The sequence below is a fragment of the Delphinapterus leucas genome, chromosome 18 (assembly GCF_059928025.1).
Source record: "Delphinapterus leucas isolate spDelLeu-1000000601 "Yukka" chromosome 18, BTC_Dleu_Yukka2, whole genome shotgun sequence".
Classification (NCBI taxonomy): Eukaryota; Metazoa; Chordata; class Mammalia; order Artiodactyla; family Monodontidae; genus Delphinapterus; species Delphinapterus leucas.
This window is the reverse complement of record NC_143146.1, coordinates 53,782,880-53,806,028: the sequence shown is the minus strand read 5'-3', so window position 1 is coordinate 53,806,028 and position 23,149 is coordinate 53,782,880. Positions and strand designations below refer to the sequence as shown.

The 23,149-nt window shown below is 46.4% G+C and overlaps 1 protein-coding gene across 2 annotated transcripts in view; it reads right to left on the bottom strand.

Annotated features, from left to right (window-relative positions):
• CNMD (chondromodulin) overlaps positions 1-22,457 on the bottom strand; it is a 28,051-nt gene extending 5,594 nt beyond the window's left edge. The window contains exons 1-5 of one of the 2 annotated variants that reach the window (XM_022574428.3): positions 22,275-22,457; positions 21,715-21,855; positions 15,998-16,138; positions 8,325-8,438; positions 3,076-3,229 (exon numbers count right to left, since the gene is read on the bottom strand). In XM_022574428.3, coding sequence (XP_022430136.1) covers positions 3,076-3,229; positions 8,325-8,438; positions 15,998-16,138; positions 21,715-21,855; positions 22,275-22,346 — 622 coding nt within the window. In that variant the 5' untranslated portion in view covers positions 22,347-22,457. The remainder of the gene's footprint in view (positions 1-3,075; positions 3,230-8,324; positions 8,439-15,997; positions 16,139-21,714; positions 21,856-22,274) is intronic. The other variant, XM_022574429.3, reaches the window with a different exon arrangement.
• Positions 22,458-23,149: the final 692 nt, after the last annotated feature.

Sequence of the window (23,149 nt, the reverse complement as noted above, 5' to 3'; positions counted from 1 at the left end):
CTTCAGTAAAACGGGGATAATAATAGTATCTAATTCAGAGGATAGTAGTAGAGTTCATGAGAATTTGTTTCTAAGGGTTTTAGCATAGCGTTTGGCATATCATAAGCCCTCAAACGTCAGGTGGTGATGATATGATGCTATGTTATCTGTGAGGGCATGCATGTGCGTCCAGCCATGGATAGCTTCCCCAGATAGCTTCTTGGTTTCTGTGGCAGGGCTGGAGAGGCATCAGGGAAACCTGGATTCAAACCTCAACTTCACTCCTTTTTTTTTTTTTTTTAGCAACTCCACTTGTTTTAACTAACAATGACCTCAGGAGAGTGATTCAATCTCTGAACCTTAGTTTATTCATCTATAAAGTGGGAATATTACTAGTTAGCTGGACAGTTGTTGGCAAAGGTTAAATGAGGACAAGATGTAAAGCTCTAGCACAGTACGGTGCCTGGTGCACAGCCCGAGCTCAGCAGACCTCAGCTCCCACCCCCCTCCCCGCTTTCCTCTGACCTTGTACAGCGTCATTCCCAGGGTCTCTGATGATATAGCTACATGACACTGATAACCTGCCAGCATAAAGATCCAAGGGCAGGGGTTGCTGGACCCTGGAGCTGGGAGGCTTTTATTAGAATTAGGTGGCGGGGAGCCAGGCATCCTCAGGGAGGGTTTCATTTTGTTGACTTTATTGTAAAATATGACTGCATTTATGAGACTGGAAAAAAAATTCCCTCACTTTTAATGTCTATGATATTCCATCCTATGACTACACCAACACTTATTTAATGCTTTTCAAATCTGGGGCCATTTAGGTGGTTTCTACTTTTCTGGTGTTGTATGTAATGTGTGTAATTCTTGGATGGATGGTGTGATGACTGAATACTTACGATGTGTAATTAATACTTAATGATACATAATTGAATACTTAAGATGTGCTCATGGGATATCCCTGGCAGTCCAAGTAGTTAAGACTCTGTGCTCCCAATGCAGGGGGCACAGGTTCGATCCCTGGTTGGAGAACTAAGACCCCGCGTGCTGCACAGTGCGGCAAAAAGAAAAAAGATTTGGTCATGCTGTTAGCTGTGAGGGGCCAAGTCACATCTTGGATGTAGGAAACAAGCTCTTTCCCAGAGGGTGATGGTTCTCATTTTTTTTTTTTTTTTTGATGGTTCTCATTTTATCAGTCATCCCAGCACTGCCAAGAGCGCTGTCTTCCCAACCCCACCCCCAGACCCCTTGCCCTGCTCTTTTTCCATAGAACCTTGGATCATCCCATACGATTTCCTTATTTTAGTTTAGTGTTTATTTACTGTCTCCCTTTAGCTACAACGTAAAACCCCTGGGGGGCATGGATTCTTGTCTCTTCTGTTCATCAGCACATTCCAGGTGCCTAGAACAAATAAATGGCACATAATAAACGTGTCAATAAATGTTTGTTGAATGAATACATGAATGAACTCTCTGGGTAAGAAGCATGTCCTCAAACAGAAAGTGATCAGAGAGAGGTCTACATGTAGCAGAGTTGGAGACTTTTGTCCTTGACTGGAAAAGGTGACAAGGTATTGGAGAAGGAGTTGCTGGGTAGTGGAAGGCAAGAAGGCCCATTCCACGTGGAGGCAAGTGGGGAACTGAAAGCCAGAACTTGTAAATGGCCGGAGAATTGAGTTGCGACCACCCGCTGGGGCAAGACCTAGGATGGCAAAAGCGATGGTCCATTTGGCAGCCCCTAGGGTTGTGGCAGACACCGCTCAGAGGATTCCTTCTCACTGAGCCTGCGTGTAGCCTTGGAATTCTCAACCCACTCTTCCAGTCAGCCACTGCCAGCAGCTTATAAATTGCATCCTATTTGCTTTGCCTGGGCTAAAAAGTAACCGTCTTATCCAAGCTTTGGAACTGAATAAGACTTGTGAACTGTAGGAATAAGTTAGCCATGGCAGAATCAGAAGCCTGGAGTGTGTGTGTGTGTGTGTTTTAAATTTTTGGCCGCACCGTGCGCGGCATGTGGGATCTCAGTTCCCCGACCAGGGATCAAACCCACGCTCCCTGAATTGGAAACGCAGAGTCTTAAACACTGGACGGCTAGGGAAGTCCCTGTTTATTCCAATTGTGGTAAATATATATATAAAACTTACCATTCTAACCATTTTTAAGTGTACAGCTAAGTGACATTAAGTACAGGCACATGGCTCTGCAAACGTCATCACCATCTATTTCCCGAACAGTTTTCATCTTGCAAAACTGAAACCTGCACCCGTTAAATAGTAACTGCTCGTTCCCTTCTCCTAAGTCTGGTGGTTTTAATTCCTGTGTTTTCTTTATTTCCATGCTGCTGTCTCTCTGAGTTCAACATAATCTTTCTGAGAACATAGCCTATCTAGGCTGTGCTAGGAGAGGGGCCTTTTCGCCCCGCTTGAGCCAGAGCTACAAAGTAGGACTTTGGGAGACCAGTGGGGTGACTGGGGTGGGATCCAAGAGAGCAGCCCTGGAGACAGACAAAATCCGGGAAAAGAGCCTGGCCTGCAGAGCTCATCAGCTACCCTTCTCCACCGGGAAACAGCCCACAGGGTGCTCCAACCTAGCTCTGAACCCCAGGGGTCCTTCACTTATTTTCCCCGGACTTGGAAGTGGACCTTGAACTTAAGGAATCTCAGCCTATGCCCACAGCTGCTTTTGGCTGCCCCAGAATTCAAGGTTTGACCATAATAAGGATTCGGCGGCGTAACAGCTTCTTAGACCCCTGATTCTCTGCTTTAGGAATAAAAAAATGTAAAATTGCAAAGTGCAAACAACAGAGATTAGGGGCAGAGCGGAAGCAGTGGGAGTGTCATAAATAAAATTCTCAGGTAAGGCAGAGGTGTTCCAGGCCCACCTACTTCCTGTCACCCCGCTGCTCTGGCCCTGCCCTGCGACATTCACGGCTGTCCTTTCCCTTCCCTTTGATCTCTCACACCAATTACTGTGACACTGTGATGTGCACCCGGATTCATCTTCCCTGTCACATGCTTGGGCCTGTGCAGGGGCTCACAGGAACCTCACCAGGGCAGGGAGAATTCCAAGCAGCGTCAGAAGAATTTAAAATGTTACCTTTGGGATAGGTTGGTTTAAGCCAGAAAATAGGAAGGTCGCCACAGAGTTCTAAGATTTTAGAACTCAAGAAGCTGTCGTCCTTCACGGGCTGGTCTACAGCCACCCAGATGAGAGAATTTTCTTCATATTTAACAGGCATGATCTTGCCTTCCTGTAAGTAAGTGAAAATGAAATGCACTAAACAAAGAGGGCAGTGGAACATGTTGCATATTAAGATTCATGTGTTGGTAAAAGATTATTTCGCCCTATAAAAAATTAATGAGTTTGGGATTAGCAGATGCAAACTAGTATATATAGGATGGATAAACAACAGGGTCCTACTGTGTAGCACAGGGAACTATATTCAATATACTGTGATAAACCATAATGGAAAAGAATATGAAAAAGAACATATATCTGTTCAACTAAGTCACTTTGCTGTAAGCAGAAGTTAACAAAACATTGTAAATCAACTATACTTCAATAAAATTTAAAAGAAAACTTAATGAGAATTCTCCGTGTATATGTGTGCGCATTCGCGTTCGCACACGTGCGCACGCACGCATACACACACACACTCTGAAGTTCTAATCTCTTCTCTCTGTAGCTTTTCGCACAATATTCCACACCCCTCATGCCATCCTGCCTTTGGATAACTCGAATGTGTGAATACGAGCGTCCTGAGCGGAAGTGAAAATTACTTGATGTCAACTTTGAGATTTAGGTTAATCTGATGTTTTTGATCAAAGGTGTTTTAGAGGAAAAGCAACTGAACGGACTCTGGAATCTGATAAAGGATAGAGGAGCCCTTCGTGTGAAGTGAAAGTCCTTTGGGGGCTTGTTCTGCCACTGCCAAACCACGATGGAAGAAGCCGGCAATTGGTTCTTTAATGTCTTCAGTTCAAAGTAGTATTTAACATAAACCGTTTCTACATTTCCCAGCTATAACAAAACGTATTTCAGATGTTCTCTGCATCAAGCACACCACTGAGATGTCAAAGCTAAATGCTGAGTTTTCTTCTACAGCGAGATGCTGAGAATAGTTTGATAACCTAGGGGACAAATTTATTTTGCCAGGTTGCTCCTTTCACGCATTTATTAGTTTGCAATAGGTTGTAGGTTGGAGAAATTAAAATGTTTTCTTATTTTTTAGCTAAAAGCAGCACTTCATTTATGCTTTCTCCCTCAGGCTTCTGGCTGCCTTAAAACAAGTTAAAGTTATTGGAGGTAGCTAACACTCAGGTAATCCAGTTATTTACCTTAAGTTAAATGGCTCCATCCAGGAAATGAATGTTCTTTGGGTATAGGAGCTTTTAAAAGTTATACAAAACTGGGCTTCCCTGGTGGTGCAGTCGTTAAGAATCCGCCTGCCAATGCAGGGGACACGGGTTCGAGCCCTGGTCCGGGAAGATCCCACATGCTGCGGAGGAGCTAAGCCCGTGCGCCACAACTACTGAGCCTACTCTCTAGAACCCGTGAGCCACAGCTCCTGAGCCCATGCGCCTAGAGCCTGTGCTCCGCAACAAGAGAAACCACCGCAATGAGAAGCCCGTGCACCGCCATGAACAGTAGCCCCTGTTCGCCGCAACTAGAGAAAGCCCGAGCGCAGCAACGAAGACCCAAATAACTGTAGCCTAAAATAAATAAATTTTTAAAAAAATAAATAAAATAAAAGTTATACAAAACTGATGAAAAATGTATGAGAGCTAGTGGTGCATAAATCTACCCCATCACAATCTAAAGTGTGTGGACACCGAATGGGATGATAGGAAGAATGCATGTGTGCGCAACCTACAAGCTAGGGATGTTAAATAAAAAGTGTATGATGTTAAATAAAAAGCGTATGGCACATACTTTCAGCTGCCGACCCCATCTCCTTCCTCCCTCCCTCCCTTTCCTTGCAACACAATCCTGCTTTTGTTGGTGGCAGCAATCTGCTGGCCCCAGGGGAGACACCTGCTTTCTCAGACTCCCTGGCAGCTAGGGGTGCCCGTGTGACCAGCTCTAGACAATGCGACCCATGCTAAAGTGTGTTGCGGGGCTGAGAAGGCATCTGGCTTTTCCCGAGTTAAGGGAAACCATGGTTGGCACTACTCAGCGTCTTCCTGCCTTCCTTACTTGACTGCGTGGTTGATGTTTAGAGCTGGAAGGAAAGGACGAAAAAATCAGAGAGCCCCAATGTCTGGGGCTGCCTACTTCCACATTACTTACTGTGGAGAAAAATCCTTATTTGTCTAAGTCACTCTAAGCGTAATGTGCTGCTACTGACAGCCAAACACATTCCTAATTCCCACAAACACGTTGCCTGAATTTGGTTTTGTCCACCAGAGAATCCACCACACACCCTATAAACAACAAAAACACAAGAAAAAGCATTCACCCCTATGGCCTAAGAAAAGAATCAGAGGCAAAGATTTAAATACAAAACTATTCACCACAGTGAATTATATCTGTATTCAAAAAATTATTTTGAATTATTATTATTTGAAAAATGGAAAATTGAAGATACCTGTATTCAAGAACAAAAGACTTTTAAAATTATAGTCATATGATGACATACAATACATCCATTATAATCTACATTTTAGAAGACCTAAAGTTAAGTGAAAATAATAAGAATGTACACCAGTATAACTTCAATTCTGAAAAGAATATCACATACATTTGCACATGGAGAAAATCCACCAAAACATTAACATTAGCTATCTGTGGATTATGCAACTGTGGGTGATTTTCTTCTCTATTCTTTTATGTATTTCCCAAATTTCTACAATGACAAAGTATTGTTTTTAAAAATCAGGAAAAGGGACTTCCCTGGTGGCAAAATGGTTAAGAATCCGCCTGCCAATGCAGGGGACAAGGGTTCGATCCCTGGTCTGGAAAGATCCCACGTGCCGTGGAGCAACTAAGCCCGTGCGCCACAACTACTGAGCACATGAGCACAACTACTGAAGCCTGCACGCCTAGAACCCATGCTCCGCAACAAGAGAAGCCACCGCAATGAGAAGCCCGTGCACCGCAACGAAGAGTAGCCCCTGCTCGCCGCAACTAGAGAAAGCCCGCACGCAGCAACGAAGACCCAACGCAGCCAAAAAAAAAAAAAAAAAAAAAAATCAGAAAAAAAACGCCACCTTGTTTTTAAAAAAATCAGAAAATGAACTGCAAACTTATGATAAGATCTCGGTCGGCTATGGTTGAGGAGTTGGTTCTTTATATCCACTCATGGGGGAAATGTCAAGAGTTATTAGTTCACTAAAGGCTTCATAACAGAAACTGAGTGATAGGACCATTAAAAAAAGGTAATGCAATAAGGGATGTTCAAGGTCAGAACACAGGCGGTCTCCGTCTCATTTTTAGACTCTGTACCAGCGGGTCCACACTTGTGTTCTGAAGGGCGCAGCTCATGGGGAACAAACCAGATCATGATCGGAGGACAATCACCAGAGGGATGAAGGGCTGGAACCCACCTCACAGGATGAATGGTGGGGAAACTGGGAGTAGAGGAGATACTGAGGACATGAGAGCCAACTTTAAAAACTCACGGGTTGGTTTTAGCTCTTGTTTTGAGACACCTGGGGCTGCTCCTAGGAGAGCAAACAATTGGGCAGTTTCCAGGCAATTTTGCTTATTCTTATTTTTCCTCAGCTGCCCTGAGGGAGCTGATGCCTGATATATCTCCCTCTCGGGGATACTGGAAAGATCAAAGCTGATCATAATAAAATTAAGAATTAAAGGAGCAGCCGTATTCATTATCTATCGAGTTCAGGGCTATGGGGACAGGGTGCACACTGTAGTTTGTAGGTGACAAATCTGAGGCTCAAAGAGTTGAAGCCACATCCATAGCAAGTGTCAGAGCTGGGATTTGAACCCACTTTTTCCAAAGTCCATTTTTTTTCCACCCTACCCTGCCACAACTCAAATGGAAGATGAGAACGAATGCGGCTACTTTGTAAGCCCTAAAGCACCAAGTAAGTGTAAGGTATTATTGTTAAATGTGTCTTTATAACTCTGTGTGCAATTCTTAACATACATTTTTATAATACCAAGCTCAAAGGCAAGCTATTAATAATAAATGGATGAACAATGTTTAAAGCACCTCACAAGCCTGACACATAGGAAAGGAATTCGATATATGTTGAGTAGCCTCCTTGGGCTGAACTTGAACCAGTGGGAAGAAATTGCAGAGGGAGTCACTCAGCTCAACGTAGGGCAAAACAATTAGAACTACCTCCCATGAAGTTGCCTGATACACAGGGAAGGAGCGCCCTGTTGCTGCTTTCCAGCAGAGGCTAAGGGATCAGCTATGGTGAATTTTCAGGAGGAAATCTCCCTGCTGAGTGGCGCTGAGGCTGGAGTGAGGCTTGAGGCTCCTGAGGCCCCTTTAATGAAAAGATCCTAACACGTGAAGTCCTTTATTATTTTTTTAAAAATGTATTTATTTTTGCCTGCGTTGGGTTTTCGTTGCTGCGCATGGGCTTTCTCTAGTTGTGGCAAGCGGGGGCTACTCTTTGTTGCGGTGTGCGGGCTTCTCATTGCAGTGGCTTCTCTTGTTGGGGAGCACGGGCTCTTGGCGCGCGGGCCTCAGCAGTTGCGGCACGTGGGCTCAGTAGTTGTGGCTCGCGGGCTCCAGAGCGCAGGCTCAGCAGCTGTGGCTCACGGACATAGTCGCTCCGCGGCATGTGGGATCCTCCCTGACCCGGGCTCGAACCCGTGTCCCCTGCATTGGCAGTCGGATTCCCAACCACTGAGCCACCAGGGAAGCCCATGAAGTCCTTTAAGTTGTCATTTTTTTAAAAAATTCTTTTGGTTGCACTGGGTCTTAGTTGCAGCAGGTGGGCTGCTTAGTTGTGGCATGCAAACTCTTAGTTGCGGCATGCATGATCTAGTTCCCTGACCAGGGATCAAACCTGCGTCCTCTGCATTGGAAGGCAGATTCTAAACCACCGCACCACCAGGGAAGTCCCCTTTAGGTTGTCGTAATCACTGATCAGATGGTTCCCTAACATCAGGCAAATAAGGGCCATGTCATGACCAATCCCCTTTATGTACTTTAAAATCTGGTTTTCCAAAACCTCCAATTATACTACATCATGTAAGAATGATCACTTGGAACCAATGAGTAGGACCAAAATAATTAAGTTCCTTTGGCAGAGAAGAAAGAGAACTTATGTTCTGGTCATGAACCTATCCAGGAACTAGAGACAGAAAGGGTTGTACCTTCAATGTCTGCCCAAAGCCCTTGCTGTGTGGTGCAGGCTGGTACCCACCAGTTCAGAGGAGATGCTCTGCTTGGTCACGGTGCCCACCTCCGGAACTCGAGCCTTCACCTGTGCTTTGATGTAGCACTTCTCCCCTCCAGCAAAACGGATTCCTGTGATGCCCTAGGAAACAAAAGTTTATCCATCCATCTATCCATCCATTCATTTATTCAGTGTATTGAGTGTCTACTGTGAGCTAGGCACCATTCCAGGTCCTGGGTACAGGGATGAACAAAACAGATGGAGTCTCTGCCCCCATGGAGCTTATCTTTTAGTGTTATTTACCAAAAATAAAAAAAACAGAGATAAAGTCAGGTGGCGTTAAGTGCTATGGAGAAAAATAAAGCAGAGTGCAGAGATAGGAGTGACAGGGGATGGTGCCTTAGACCGTGTGATGGGGAGGCCCCTGCCAGGGGCTGCCTTCAAGCTGAGACAGAGCTGTTCATTGCTCCATCCATCCCGCCAAGCTCAGATGAAATGCCATCTTTCCTATGCAGCTTTCTCTGACCATCTCAGGCTAAGTGGGCTTCCCGCTCTCTAACTCCCTGAAAGCCCTCCCATCTTCATCCCTCATTTGGCACTTAGGTCTCAGGGCCCTTGCTCCTTGTGAATGTCACCTCCCTACTCAGCTCTAAGCTTGAGATCGATCTGAATGTTTTCTTTTCTGTTTTCGTTTGTTTGGTGCTCCCACAAAGGTTCTCAAAAGATGTTGGTCCAATTAATTAATTCCATCAGTTCGGATTTTTCCTAAGTTGCTGAGCCCAGAGTAAATAGTAGCTTTCTATAACACTGGGAACTGAATTTTGCTCCTAGACCTTATCCAAGGACTTGGACGTTTTGTTTTTGTCTCCTGTGAGATATAAACAGTGTCTCCTCCTCTGCCTAGGGAACAGCCTCAAGGGAAACCTCAGCCGCAAGGCTCCAGTCTTGGCTGACAGCTGGGCACTGACTCCGCCCGCGGAGCGCATCAGGCATAACGGTATGTTCTGACCCAAGAGTGTTTACTTTCACTCTGCTGGTTAATTTCATGACTAGTGAGTGGCCAAAAGCGGTATTAAAGACCTACAAATTTTATGCCATCATAATGTAGATACCAACACAAATCTGAACATCTCAACTGATCAATCTTCTGTTGAACTGAGACAAATGTCAGGAAGATACAGAACTTGTTCTAACGTCAACACCAAGGAGCGGGAAGAAGAAAAGCCTTTATCAACCTAGGGGCCTGGCTCAGGAGTCAGCCCTCTTAAATGAAGAACGAAGTCAAACGTCATTCATGCTTGAGGATATTCATGGACGGTTACACCATATGGAATCTCAGAGCCAGGAGCCCTGCAAAACGGGTGGGTGACAGACTGGAGAGGAGAAGGAAAGGCTCCTTCTTCCTGAAGCTTCTCGTTATCCGCCTTGCAGCCTGATTGGCCACATACACATGTAACACATTTCACTTATTCCTCCCAGTGTCACCTCTCACCCAGAGAGAGGTGGCGGCATGACACCCCCCGAGCCCCCTTTACAGAGGATGGACTCCAGGCTTACTGCAGAGGGTCTCGACTCTGCACCAAAATCACCTGGAAAGATTTAAAAAACACAGAGGCCTGGGCCTCTCCTCAGAGATTCCCATTTAATTGGCCTGGGGCCGTGCCCAGACACTGGCATGCTTAAAAGCTCCCCATGTGTTTATAACGTACAGCTGGAGCTGAGGACCACCAGTTTAGGGAGAAAGAAACTTGTTCAGGGTAACAAAGTTTTAAAATAACTGAAACAGCCTGCTATGCACTGAATGTCTGTGTCCCCTCACATTCCTACGTTGAAACCTAACCCCCCATGTGATGGTACCCAGAAGTGGGCCTTTGGGAAGTGATGAGGTCATGAGGGTGGAGCCCTCATGAATGGGATTAGTGCCCTTTTCCCAGAGAGCTCCTTCCCCCTTCTGCCATGTGAGGACACAGTGAGAAGACAGCTGTCTGTGAGCCAGAAAGCAAGACCCTCACTAGACACACAACCTGCTGGCACCTTAAGCTTGGACTTTCCAGCCTCCAGAACTATGAGAAACAAATTTCTGTTGTTTAAGAGTCACTCAGTCTATGGCAATTTGTTATAGCAGCCTCAAGGGACTAAGACACAGCCTCTGGACCCAAGTTTCTTCTGTACTAGTGGCTCACAAACTTTCCCTTGTATTCCAATCACCTGGAGGACTTGTTAAATAAAATACTGTGTTGGTCCCCTCCCCGAGAGTTTCTGATTCAGGAGGTCTGGAGTGGGGGCTAAACTGTATACTTCTAACAAGCACTCAGGTGCTGCTGCTGCTGGTGGCCTAATGAACACACTTGGTGAACCACTGCTCTCCACCATGCTATCTCTGGAAGGTCTGCTGTTCTTATTCTACTTGTAAATCTAGGGCGCATGGTTTGAAAAACAGAAGGCAGGGGAGGGGGATTACTGCCCCTCTATGGGATATGTTCTTTGAACTTCAAACTCTCATAGCCTCTGAATCTGAGCTGCCAGGGAGGAAACACCATAGAGCTATTACCATATCCCCAGGGAGAGAACTGACGCTCTGGAAGGATTCACAGCCCTGATTGTCAGTGTAGTACGTATTGAGTTAGTTCTGACAGTCTAGAGGCTGCACACAAACCCGAAACCCCATAGGGATGGGCCCTGTGGGAAGGAGTTCACACTTATTAACCACCCTGTCTAGCTACAAATCCATATCAAACAGCCAGACATGTTAAGAGATTAAACAGAGGGAAGGGAAAGTCAAGAAAATATCCTGTTTTTGCAAACAAACAAAACCTTAGAAGCTGGTGATAATGAAGAAATTTGCTAAAAAGGTAATGAGTGAAGATCCCAGTGATCTAACATCCTTTTATCGAGTCGGCTAATCTCACGTTAGCTGCACAAATTTTTTCTTTCTAGGGGATCTCATTTATTTCTGTGGCTTAAACCAGAAGTTTCCAAGGAGGGCAAGGGGTCCTTTCCCCAGGGGGTGATTTAGAAACTTTTGAGGGAGTTTTTTATTGTCACAAAAACTGGGGGCTCTCTGGGCTTTTGTTGGGTGGGGCCCAGGGGTGTCAGATCCCAACCAGCTCAGGGGGGCCCTGAAGAACGAACCACCTAGAGCCCTGGGTGAAAAACCTGATGGTAAGCATCTGTGCCTAGAACATAACACCATTTTACATATAAAAGAGTCTTAATGTACAACCAATTTCCTAGGACTGGAATTACTGTGCAAATGGAGAAAAAATGGTACTTTCGTTTACTGTTTGAGAAAATTACCTGGTATTTAATTTGTCAACACACACTTAGGTCAATCTGCATTTTAGGCTGTGGCACAGACAGTGACCCAAGCATATGACTTTTATGATGTTTTCTAGTACATCAGGCTCAAGTCCAAATTTTATTATAAATTACTTTCAATTTGTTTTTTCTTTATGTTATAGTTGGGGGCCATACTGATTCTTGAAACCAATAACCTACTTACCTACCAGGAAGTTTGTGCTATCCTTTCCCACCCCCCCCTACTTTTTTCCCTTTTCCCAGCTTTTTAAACTAAAAATTTCAAATATACACAAAGTCAAAAGCGTTGTATAGTGAAAATCTGTATATATCAGTTTATTCTACCTTAATTTCTAACCAGGATTTTTGTTATATAAATGGGTCATTAGGTCTGAGAGGGCTGCCTTAGACCAACATCACTCATGCTATTGAGGGTGTAACTTTCTAGAAAGTAACTCATATATTATCAACAAACTTAGCTTCTGTGTTCCACAGGGTATTGACAAAGACTCTCCTGACCTAACTCTAGTCAGGCTCCTCTGGGTCCTCTGTTTACTAGGCCCCAACCTTGGGCTCTGTCTTGGCCCGTTTATTCCAGTTTTAGCAAGAATCCTGCTGAGTCAGCCTTGGTCTGATCAACCTGGATATCTGATCTCCTTGACCTGCCTGCAGCAAAAATCCTGTTAGGTCAGTTTAGCAAAGAACCTCTTAGTAATTTTCCATCCACCAATACCTCCACCCTGTTCTTTGGCTATAAATCCCCACTTTTCCTTATTGTATTCGGGGCTGAGCCCACTCTCTCTCTCCTACTACAAAACCCCATGGTAGTAGCCTGCCTTGAATGAAGTCCGCCTCACCTTCTTTAACAAGTGTCCTGAACAACCTTTTCTCTAACAGTGTAGAGCCTGGAGCCCTTTGTTCAGTGCTAATTCCCTCTCAGGGGGCTTTTTTTCCCCATTGGCTCTACTACAGTCTTGGTGGGGTTAGTGGGGAAGGCTGTTCACTTACAATTCAGAAACTTTCCTACTCTGGCCCCACCTGCAACTCCATTTTCTCATCTTTGCCACCTCCCGGGCTACTTAGAACTTGGGAGCAGGCCTGAGCACGGGTACTGCATAGTCTTCCCTGGGCCTGGAAAGCCCTGCCCCGGCTTCTCTGCCGGTCAAAATTCTTCTTCCATTCTTCCAGACCTGATTCAACTGTTGCTGATAATGAGCAGGTCTCTGTGGGGCTCCTGGGCACAAAAGCCTTTCTGTGTCCCCTATTTCTTTGGTTACAGGAAATAGGCATCATTCAGCCTTCAGGATCTTCCCTGAGTTCCAATGGGCAGGTTCAAACGGTTGCTAATTAAGGAAGGGAAGGGATGCAGAGACCAGGGAGGAACAGTCAAGAAACAATAGTGCAGCCTTGGGGCAGGGTCCTGGTTCCCCATCAAGGGATACGAACAACAATATCTTTGAGCTGTTGTGCAGATCCTGAAACCCCCTCCAGGTGGGAGAAGTTAGCTGTACGCTGCCCACAAGCCTGTAGACCCCAGACCAGTTGGAACCGGAAGGTTGATGATGCTGACTCCTCACGACCAACCCATCAGAAGAAGGTCCACGAGCTGATCACACCCTTTTTGCACCATTACTGTAAACTCCTCACTCCCCCCTCCAGGTTGGGACACACAGTTCTGAGGGCATTAGCCCACTGTGGCTTCCTTTGCCTGGCAAAGCAATAAAGCTATTCTTTTCTACTTCACCCAAGACTCTTGTCTCCAAAAATTAATTCAGTGTTGGGATTTTCAGAGACTGGATTCAGCTTCATTGCCACCTCTGTAAAACCTGCTCCATCCCCTAACTGACAGCGATGGCCTCCTCCTCTCGATGGCTCCACGTTTCTGTTCATAGCTCCATGGCAGCGTGTTTCTCGGCCTGACCTGAAGCCACTTCTGTGTGGATGTCTGCCTCCTGGACACGGACTGTAAGGTCCTTGAGGGAGGGAACAAGTGTCAGTCATCTTTGCATCCTCCATGCTTCACACCATCCCTTGCACACAGTGGGCTCCAATAACACTTCCTGAATTTGACTGACAGTTTGGAATACAGGAGAAAGTAACACTGCAGGTACCATAGTGGCTGATTCATGGGTTTTCAAAAGTCCGGGCTTATTTAAACCCATAACAGGTTCTATCCATCAAAAAAATGTTCTACTCACCAGTTCTGACTTAGAGAAATGTGGAGGCTATCAAAGAGGATTGATCAGTTTATAAAATATGTGTGGCCCCATTGGCCTCTGAGAACAAAACACAATCAATACCATTATTAGAACCAAAGGATTATAAAACAGAAATATAGGTTTGGGATTAAATTTTTTTTTTAGTAAATTTATTTTTGGCTGCATTGTGTCTTCCTCGTTGCGCATGGGCTTTCTCTAGTTGCGGCAATCAGGGGCTACTCTTCGTTGCGGTGCGCAGGCTTGTCATTGCGGCGACTTGATGCAGAGCATGGGCTCCATGTGTGCGGGCTTCAGTAGTTGTGGCACGTGGGCTCAGTAGTTGTGGCTCTCAGGCTTAGCCGCTCCGTGGCATGTGGGATCTTCCCAGACCAGGGCTCGAACCCATGTCCCCTGCATTGGCAGGTGGATTCTTAACCACTGCGTCACCAGGGAAGCCCAGGATTAACTATTTTAAAAGGATATTCCTGATACATGCACATCTTGAGAGAGATGGATCTTTTCTTATTTAACTGCATAGCTACCTTTGCATATCTTGATATTATGGCACATCCTAGGTATTCAATTTTGTTCTGGGTTGGATGAATAAAGCATGTGTGGGAGTCACATTTTATAATTTTATATTGAGCAGTGCAAAGAAAAACATGCCTTTTACCTTGTCCTCCGTCTTGCAGTAAAAGCCTTTAATAGGTCCAGAGAAATTATCCCTGTGCCTTGACCAGAACCATCTGCAAAGCTATGACTTAAGCGAAATGCAGCCACGCACACATGGGGCTGCAGAGCTTGGTCCCGGGGCAGAGCCCACGCTGAACACAGCCAGCCCTTGTCATCATCAAATAATGTGTAACATCAGTCGGGCTCTGAGGTTAGCATCTGTTTGTTATTCAAAAGGGCTTGTGAAGTGTGTTTGGGTATCAACAAGGGGAGTTCTTTCATTCGAATGAAAAGCATCTCTAGTTTTTCTCATCAGTCAGAGGAAGACAGGTCGATGAGATGTTTGCAGGCCAATAGACTATCAGGAGAGACATTATTTTCAAGAGCCTTTTTTCATGAAGTCTCACCGACTCCATCTACAGATTTAACAGGAGAGCACAAACAGTGATGCCTCTTTCTCATCTCAGAACATGAGAGTAAGATATTTATGGTGGTCATCCAGAGAGGAGGCCTGCAGTGACACTTCGGTTCACAGATGTCCACTGAAGCATCAATGCGTGGCTTAATGTCTCCAACTGCCTGTAAATTGAATTTTTGAAAGCAAACATGTGTGCCCTTTTCAAAGGAGACTCGAAGGTTTCATCTGTAATAGGCCATAGTCAGAAAGCAGGTGATACACCAGGGGAATTTCTCCACGGTCATTTCCTGGATTAAACGGGAAATCTGAAGAATTGAGAAACATGTATTAATAGATCCCACCTGTTGTTGATGAGATTATTAGGTCATTAAAGTTTCCCTCCTCTTGACAAGTGCCACTTTCAGACCTTGCAATGTTCTAGAGGAGCTTGAGCATTTTATTCACTGTGTTAAGAAAGCTGCTTGGAAAGAAATAGCTCTTGCAAGTCTTTCTGCCAAAACTTTTTTTTTTAAGTTTTTTTAAAAATTAATTAATTTTTGGCCGTGTTGGGTCTTCATTGCTGCTCGTGGGCTTTCTCTAGTTGCGGCGAGCAGGGGCTACTTTTTGTTGTGGTGCGTGGGCTTCTCATTGTGGTGGCTTCTCATTGCGGTGGCTTCTCTTGTTGCGGAGCATGGGCTCTAGGTGTGCAGGCTCAGTAGCTATGGCTTGCGGGCTCTAGAGCTCAGGCTCAGTAGTTGTGGCGCACAGGCTTAGTTGCTCCGTGGCATGTGGGATCTTCCCAGACCAGGGCTCAAACCCGTGTCCCCTGCATTGGCAGGCGGATTCTTAACCACTGCACCACCAGGGAAGTCCCTCTGCCAAGACTTTGTATAGTTCTAAGAACTTGTTTTTTTTCAATGCTAAGGTGTTGCTTTTTCATTTTGAAAATGTAAAGGACACAGAGTGGTCCTCTCTCAGAGAGAATACGCTGCACGGTGCAGGTGGGTTAGCGGTACCATGACTGCCAAAAAGAACAGTTCCCATTTGGATGTGTGTGTGGGGCGCTCCTTCTCCCTGAATGAGAAGTCTCCCAGGTTTGCCTGGTTAAACTCCCTAAATGCATGAAATATACTTACATTCTGGAAATCATTAACTTCAATCGCTTCTTCAGCTCCACTCCCCATTTTAAAGGTCTCCAAGTTGTTCCCAGCATCTATTTCCATTGACCCATCTTGTAATTTCCCATTGATACTCATGGTATAATGGACATTGTAAATCTGGAAGAGAACATCAGAGTTAGTGATGCCTCCCTTTTAGAGCAATTCAGGGCTTATCTTTAGATCTGCAGTATATAAAGTAGCCTTCCTATTTCTCAGAGATACACTGAATCATCCTTAATAGTAGGGATGATTATCTTAGTTATCTGTGAGGACTTTATTCATAGACCAATCAATTAATACATGATTTCTTAAAAAATATCTTAAAAGTAAAGCTTTTGATAGTCTCTGATGCTAAATCAAATAGCTCAGTGATTTGCAATCCTGGCTACATGTAGAAGCATCTTAGTAGAATCTCCAACTACCAGGCTTAGGTTCCCCCCATTGGACTGATCAAATCAGAGCCTGTGGGGATGGGGTGTGAGCACAGATCTTTCTTTTTCTGAAGGTCAATTCTACTATGCAGCCAGAGTGAAGACCCGTTGATGGATAAATGGAAATTGAGGAGGCAGAGGGTTAACTGGGCTGTTACCTGAACAAATCTGCAGTGGCACCTCACTTTGAAGGTATTTTTTTTAAGTCCTTCAGTCAAGATTTGGCGTGGAGTGTGGTATACAGTAAGAACTGCAGACAGGACTAGGATATGCCTGAGATAGAGTAGCATTTACAGAGAGCAAGGTCAATGTGCACACCTGTTTCAGCTCAAAATAAGAGGTACTCATTTTAATGACTCTATGGGACAGACATGGCGTCATAAGGCATTATGTTATGAGACGTGTGGGGAGAAGGGCTTGGCATTGTCCAAGAGCACTGGCCCAGGAATCAGAAAAACAGGTGGCCACACCCCTTATCCCTGGGTCTTGGGAGTTGCCTTGAGTGTAAAACAATGAAGTGGGACCTCAGAGGTGATTTTGTTTTTTTTATTTTGTGGGTAGGAGTTTATTACTTTATTTATTTTTGCTGTGTTGGGTCTTCGTTTCTGTGTGAGGGCTTTCTCTACTTGTGGCATGTGGGGGCCACTCTTCATCGCGGTGCGCGGGCCTCTCACTATCGCGGGCCTTTCACTATCACGGCCTCTCTTGTTGCGGAGCACAGGCTCCAGAAGCGCAGGCTCAGTATCTGTGGCTCACGGGCCTGGTTGCTCCGTGGCATGTGGGATCCTCCCAGACCAGGGCTTGAACCCGCGTCCCCTGCATTAGCAGGCAGACTCTCAACCACTGCACCACCAGGTAAGCCCCCTCAGAGGTGATTTTCATTTATGTCCTTAGAGTTCTGGGGCTTCATGGAGGTGGTCCAGAGGTGAGGGGAGCAGAGTAGGTGGGACTGTGAGGTTCCTTTATCCACCCCAAGCCCCAGCCCCACGCAGTTCAACCAGAGCAGCTCTGCTTCTGATCTGTTTTATGTGTTGGATTTCTGAGTAACATCTTGTTTAAAATTCCACCATTAGAAATTTTTTTTACAGTGTACCACTAAATTAGATGATCCAAAGGGCTCTCTTAGTTTAGACATCTGGTAAGGACAATAGTTTAAAAAGTAATTCACACACTGCTCCTGTTCAGTATGCCGCTGCTCTAGAACATTCTCTGTGTCATGGGGTAGTAGGTGGGTTCCTTTTCTTGTCTTTTCTTCCTTTTTCTTCAAGGTATATATATGTATATATCTATATCTTATATATGATATATAATATATCTCTTATATGATATATAAGCTATAAAATCTTTAAAGGGGAAGGAATGGGAACTGATGAAAGACACTTGCTACTTAGTGTCAGGTCAGTAGGTCAGAACTGCAAAGAGCTCAGATTCAATTCAAGTCTGATTTTCTCCCTCATTATGACGAATGCCTGACCGCAGCATGGACAAACCCTGGGAAAAGTATCTGTTGTTATTGGATCATTACTTGTAGAAAACTCATTATTGCAAGACCCACAGGGTGCTATTTTAGTTTATCAGCAGAGACGTAGAAACGGCTTTGCTAGTGTGTACCCTTTTAGGTAACAGCCCTCGGTCAGTGGAAGAGAAAATGCCGGCATGCAGTTCAGCCTCATTCTCAGTGACCCTCCTTCCCTCGTTCTGATGAACTTCGATTCCTGTAGGACACTGTCTCCACAGCTCACCTGATCATAAGAACCCCTTCTAGGGGCTTCCCTGGTGGCGCAGTGGTTGAGAGTCCACCTTCCGATGCAGGGAACACGGGTTCGTGCCCCGGTCCGGGAGGATCCCACATGCCGCGGAGCGGCTGGGCCGGTGAGCCATGGCCGCTGAGCCTGCGCGTCCGGAGCCTGTGCTCCGCAACGGGAGACGCCACAACAGTGAGAGGCCCGCGTACCGCAAAAAAGAAATAAAAAAGAACCACTTCTAGGGGTTCTGCTTTAGGGGAAGTGGGAGCAGAGCCCACCAATCTGTTTTCACTTTGCACCTCAGGCCTCCTCACCATCAGCCAATTTGGGGAAACCTGTTTTCTTTGGCTGAGCCAGGGCTTTCTGCAGGTAAAGCTCAGAAAGCAGGCTCTGTTCTGCCCCTGTGCTCTCTGAGCAGCCACTATTCACTTGAACTAATTTTGGCTGTCCAAGGGCACATGGCAGACAACGGGCATGTGAGTTTCTGCTGGCACGAGTGTCCTTCCTTCGCTCATGAGACAAGAGGCTCTTTTTTTTTTTTTTTTTTTAAGCATTGCACATAAGCTTTTTACTACTCAAGCAATCTTAAATTTAAGTAACTGTTTGCAAATTCTTAGCGGGTCTTAAGGAGACAAGATCGCAACACTAGAACTGTGGCTTTTATCCTAATTTCACTTTCCTCTACCACCCTTCGCCACCTCCCCGCCAGCAAAAGCTCCCTAACGAGGCGTCCTTTGTAATGTAGCTGCAGCCCGGCTTTCATAAGCAGTACACTGTCTGCATGAGGCAGCAATGGAGGTTTGTGCCCTCCTGAAGTGCCTTGGGTTGGGGGGTGGTAAAAAGTCGGAAGTTATTTCCAAAGTACTGGGCCCTGAGCTCAGAAAGTGGCTCGGTTGGTGGAGCAGTAATCACATTATCTGCTCTAAACTGATGGAGCTGTTAGCACCTAAGGCTATTTCTGTCCAAGCACAAAGAAGGTTTATTATGTGCCAGTAGTCTGCTCAATATGGTACCTTTTACAGCCAAGGAGGTTTGCTAATGAGTTTCTAATAAAGCCTGGGTTCATAAGATAATTACATCATGTTTGGGACAATGTCTTGAAAAATCAGGCTGAGAATAAAGGCCCCAAGCAATGACGTCTTCACCTCATCCCACGGGGTAGGGTTGTCAGTTATGTCATATTGGTGGGAGTTTCCCATATTTCAATGCCTTGTTCCATTTACAATAATGTGGATGAAGCATGGCCTCAATATTTGAGCCCAGTCGCTTGTCCCCTGATTATTAGCACTCCAATGCTTCAGAGTTCTCTAGCTGCTTTCCAGTAAACCTGTCCTAAGGGGATTTACCCATATGAAAGGCATAGGAGGTAAATTACTGCTGGCTCTCCTCTATAAACCAATATAGAGCAGCAGAGGCATAGATAATCCCCAAAGAGTGGGTAGTTCATTTGGTTGGGGATGTCTTTCTGTTTGACAGAGACTTGATTATGTTTTGTTTGGGCCATTTACATTTGTATTCAGGGAAAGCAGACCTGTGCCTGTGCTATGCATAGATGGTGCCAAATTTACTCTATTTAGTATTTTGTGATTTGTTTTTCAGACTTAAGTAATATGGATCAGCATGGAATATTTTGGGAGTTAAAAAAAAAAAAAAACCTACCACGATTTTCTTCATTTTCCTGCCTCTATAAGAGACAGGGATAACTTTGTTGGCAATAAAATGTGATTCACTATTCCTCTGTATTTTTAGAATTTAATACTGATCTCTTGAACCAGAAAACCAAACATCTTGCAGTAAAGTACAAGTTATGATAAAAGGAGGCCCTGCTCATTCAAGGTGATCTTTCAGCCTCTCTTTCTAGAAGCTTGTCAGTTAGCTGTGTTTGCCTTGAATAATTAAATGCCAAATGGTGCTCATTTTAATACATACGAGGACCAAAATCTTTACCCGCTCCCCCCAAAAAAGCAAAGCTATTTTTGTACCCAAAGGACCTATACCATTGAAGTTTTGTCATCTAAAAGATAGCATTTACATTCGAAGATGGTACAATTTCCCAAGGGATGACAATCTAAACCCTGCTATTAATGGAGGTGGAGATACTGACATCGTTCTCATGTTCAGATATGCTGCTTTCAAATGTGAGCATCTGGCCTAGCTTCTATATTTAAAATATACAAATAGGTTAAGGCACTTTTCAAATATACACAAGATACTGTGCAATTCTGATCTTACAAATCGATGCTTGTAAATTTGATATAGTCTCTAAAACAGACTCAGTGCTAAATGGCATGCTTATCTACGTTAGGCATTTGAGTTAAAAATACAAATTATGCAGTGACTGCAGAAGATGTCATGTGTAAAATGGCTGAATTGCTTTCAGCACCATTTTCTCTAAGTACTGGGATTCATTCATGCTTTGAATTTCATGGTGGGAGAGAAACGGGAAACAGCAGTCACAGATCCTCTGAGGGTAGTGATTAAGAAACAGCCCTTTGTGTGCACCCTGGAGATGGAATTCTTTTCCTTTAATTGAAATACTTATACCAAGCCTGGCAATGGTCATCAAGATAAAATGCCTCCCTTTACGTAGGTGAACAAAATTCAGAGTATTTAACAAAAACACGGGTATTTTGCTTAGTTGGGTCAGAAACACTTTTTATATTCCTTGAGACCCAACTGAGCTCTAAAATAAATAGTTGCATACAAAGAAAGTAGGACAGCAGTTAGTAAAACATTTACCATTAAATCACATGTGACCAAGCCAGAAGTGATTTTTAAAGACATTTGCCATCTTTAAGGAAGTTAGATCTTTTTTTTTTTCCCCCTTACTGCATGAGAGAAGGGGGCATTAAAAGATGGGGAGAGAGAGAGGGAGAGAGAGAGGGAGGGAGAGAGAGAGAGAGAGAGAGAGAGAGAGAGAGAGAGAGAGAGAGAAGACAGAAGGGAGAGGGAGGAAGGGAGGGAGGGAGGGAGAGAGAGAGACAGCGCTACTGAGAGGTCAAATTCGTCCCCTTATTGGGTCTGAATGTCCCTCCACTGTCTTTGTCTTAAATTCACAGCCTTTCTCAGCTGGGAGAGGGCTTAGTTCCATTTCTTTCCTAAGGATGAGTAAAGCGAGGCCAGAGGGGATGTGCCTTACCCATGGTCACTCAACTGCTTAGCGGAGACGCCAGGCTGGGATGGGCCAAAAAGAACTTTCTTGGAACCGTCCACTGCTTTTCCCCGCTACTCTGTCTTTAACATCTTCCCATAAAGCCCTGACTGGCTTTTCTGCAAAGTTGCCCGTGAGTGGGAAGCCGCATCGTGGAGTTGGTTGGAAGAAGGGGGAAGGTACCCGGGAGGCCCCGAGGGGAAAGCATCAGCTGGGGCGAGGGGGCCGCTCTGGCGCCACCTAGGAGGGGACACGCGAGTGACAGAGAGGACCCCGCCATCCCGTGCGCCCCCAGGCCCCGCGCCCCTCCCGGCCTCGCGCACTCTGACTCGTGCCCGCAAGCCGGCAGCCGCCCTCCGGACTTACGTGATTGTCGCTCCCCTTCCAGAAGTAGAAGGCCCCGATGGCCCCGAAGAGCAGCAGCGCCGCCCCCGAAATGAGGACCACGGCTCCGACCTGGAGCAACCGCGCGGGGCTGGTGGGCTTCACGGTCACCGTGGCGTACGCCTGCGGGCCGGCGGGAGAGGGACTGTCATGTCCGCGCGCAGCGACCCGGAGCATCGGGGGTGTCGGACAGCTCGCCCCGGGCTCCTCCGGGCTCCCCCTTTCGCCGCGCTTGCGTCCGTGGGTCCCTGGTGCTCGGGAGTGGATGTGCGCTGAACAAACTTCGCCGTGCAGGGCCATCGCCCCGCGGGTCTCTCTCCGCCAGCCACCCGACGCCCCCTCTTTCTTCCCTATCCACCCTCCCCTTCAAACCAGACTGGGGATGCCAGGCCCCTTGCACACGCACACGCGTGGGGCGCCACCCCAAGCCCACATTTGGGCGCCCACATTTGTTCCCAGCTCCTCAATTCGGTGACACAAATCGCTGACCCGGGACAGGGGATACGGGCCCCGCGTGTCTGGGGCTCCCAGGCGGTACTCACCGGGGGGCTACAAAACTCAACCTCGTCGGGTCCCACCAGGGCGATGGGCACTTTGTCCGAGTTCTCCGTCATGGCTGCGGTCACAGGAGCGGGACACTGGGCGGCTCCGCGCTCACCCTGGGCTCTGTCCTGCTGCCCCGACGTGCCGGGCACTTCAACGCGGCGCACGCGCGCGCGCTTGCACCGTGCCCCGTCCCTCCTGGGCCAGCCCAGCGCTCCCCACCCCTCCCGGCGCCTCACCTTTCTCCTCCCTTCCTTCTCCCGCCTGGAGCAGCAGTGAGCTCATCCTGCCTTCCAGATGCCCCTCTTCTCGCTCTCTCCCGTCTGCTGCCCTCACCACTCCATCCCCACCCCCACCCCCACCCCACCCCCCCCATCCCCGCACCCCCTGCCCCAAACATCCTGGTAAACCTGAGTGTGTCATGGTGGGTGGTGCTGAGTGAGTAGACTAGGGATGCTGACCCCAAGAAATGCTAAATCGCCGGCACCCCTTCCACCATCCAAGGATCTCTTAGGATGTCAGAGGGCTCTGCCGTGACGCTTGGCGGGAGGCCCATTTCCTGCAGTGTCCTTGGATGTGTGTGTTGGGCGGTGGTGCTGGGGGAACAGGACGCAGAGGAGAGCAGGGCCGTGAAGGTGGAACTGGGGACACTGGCCAAAGTTTGCCAGGGTTTATGCTGGCCTGGCACTGCTGGATGGCCCTGGGACAGGAGCGTGGATCAGGGTCTTAGAGATGGGCCCTTGTCACTGGTTTCTCTAGGAGCCTTACACACGCACACGCGTGGGTTTCTCTAGGAGAAACCTGGTTTCTCTTGTCACTGGTTTCTCTAGGAGCCTTAGCAGGAGGGTACAGCTGCAGCAAAACTGAAAGCCAA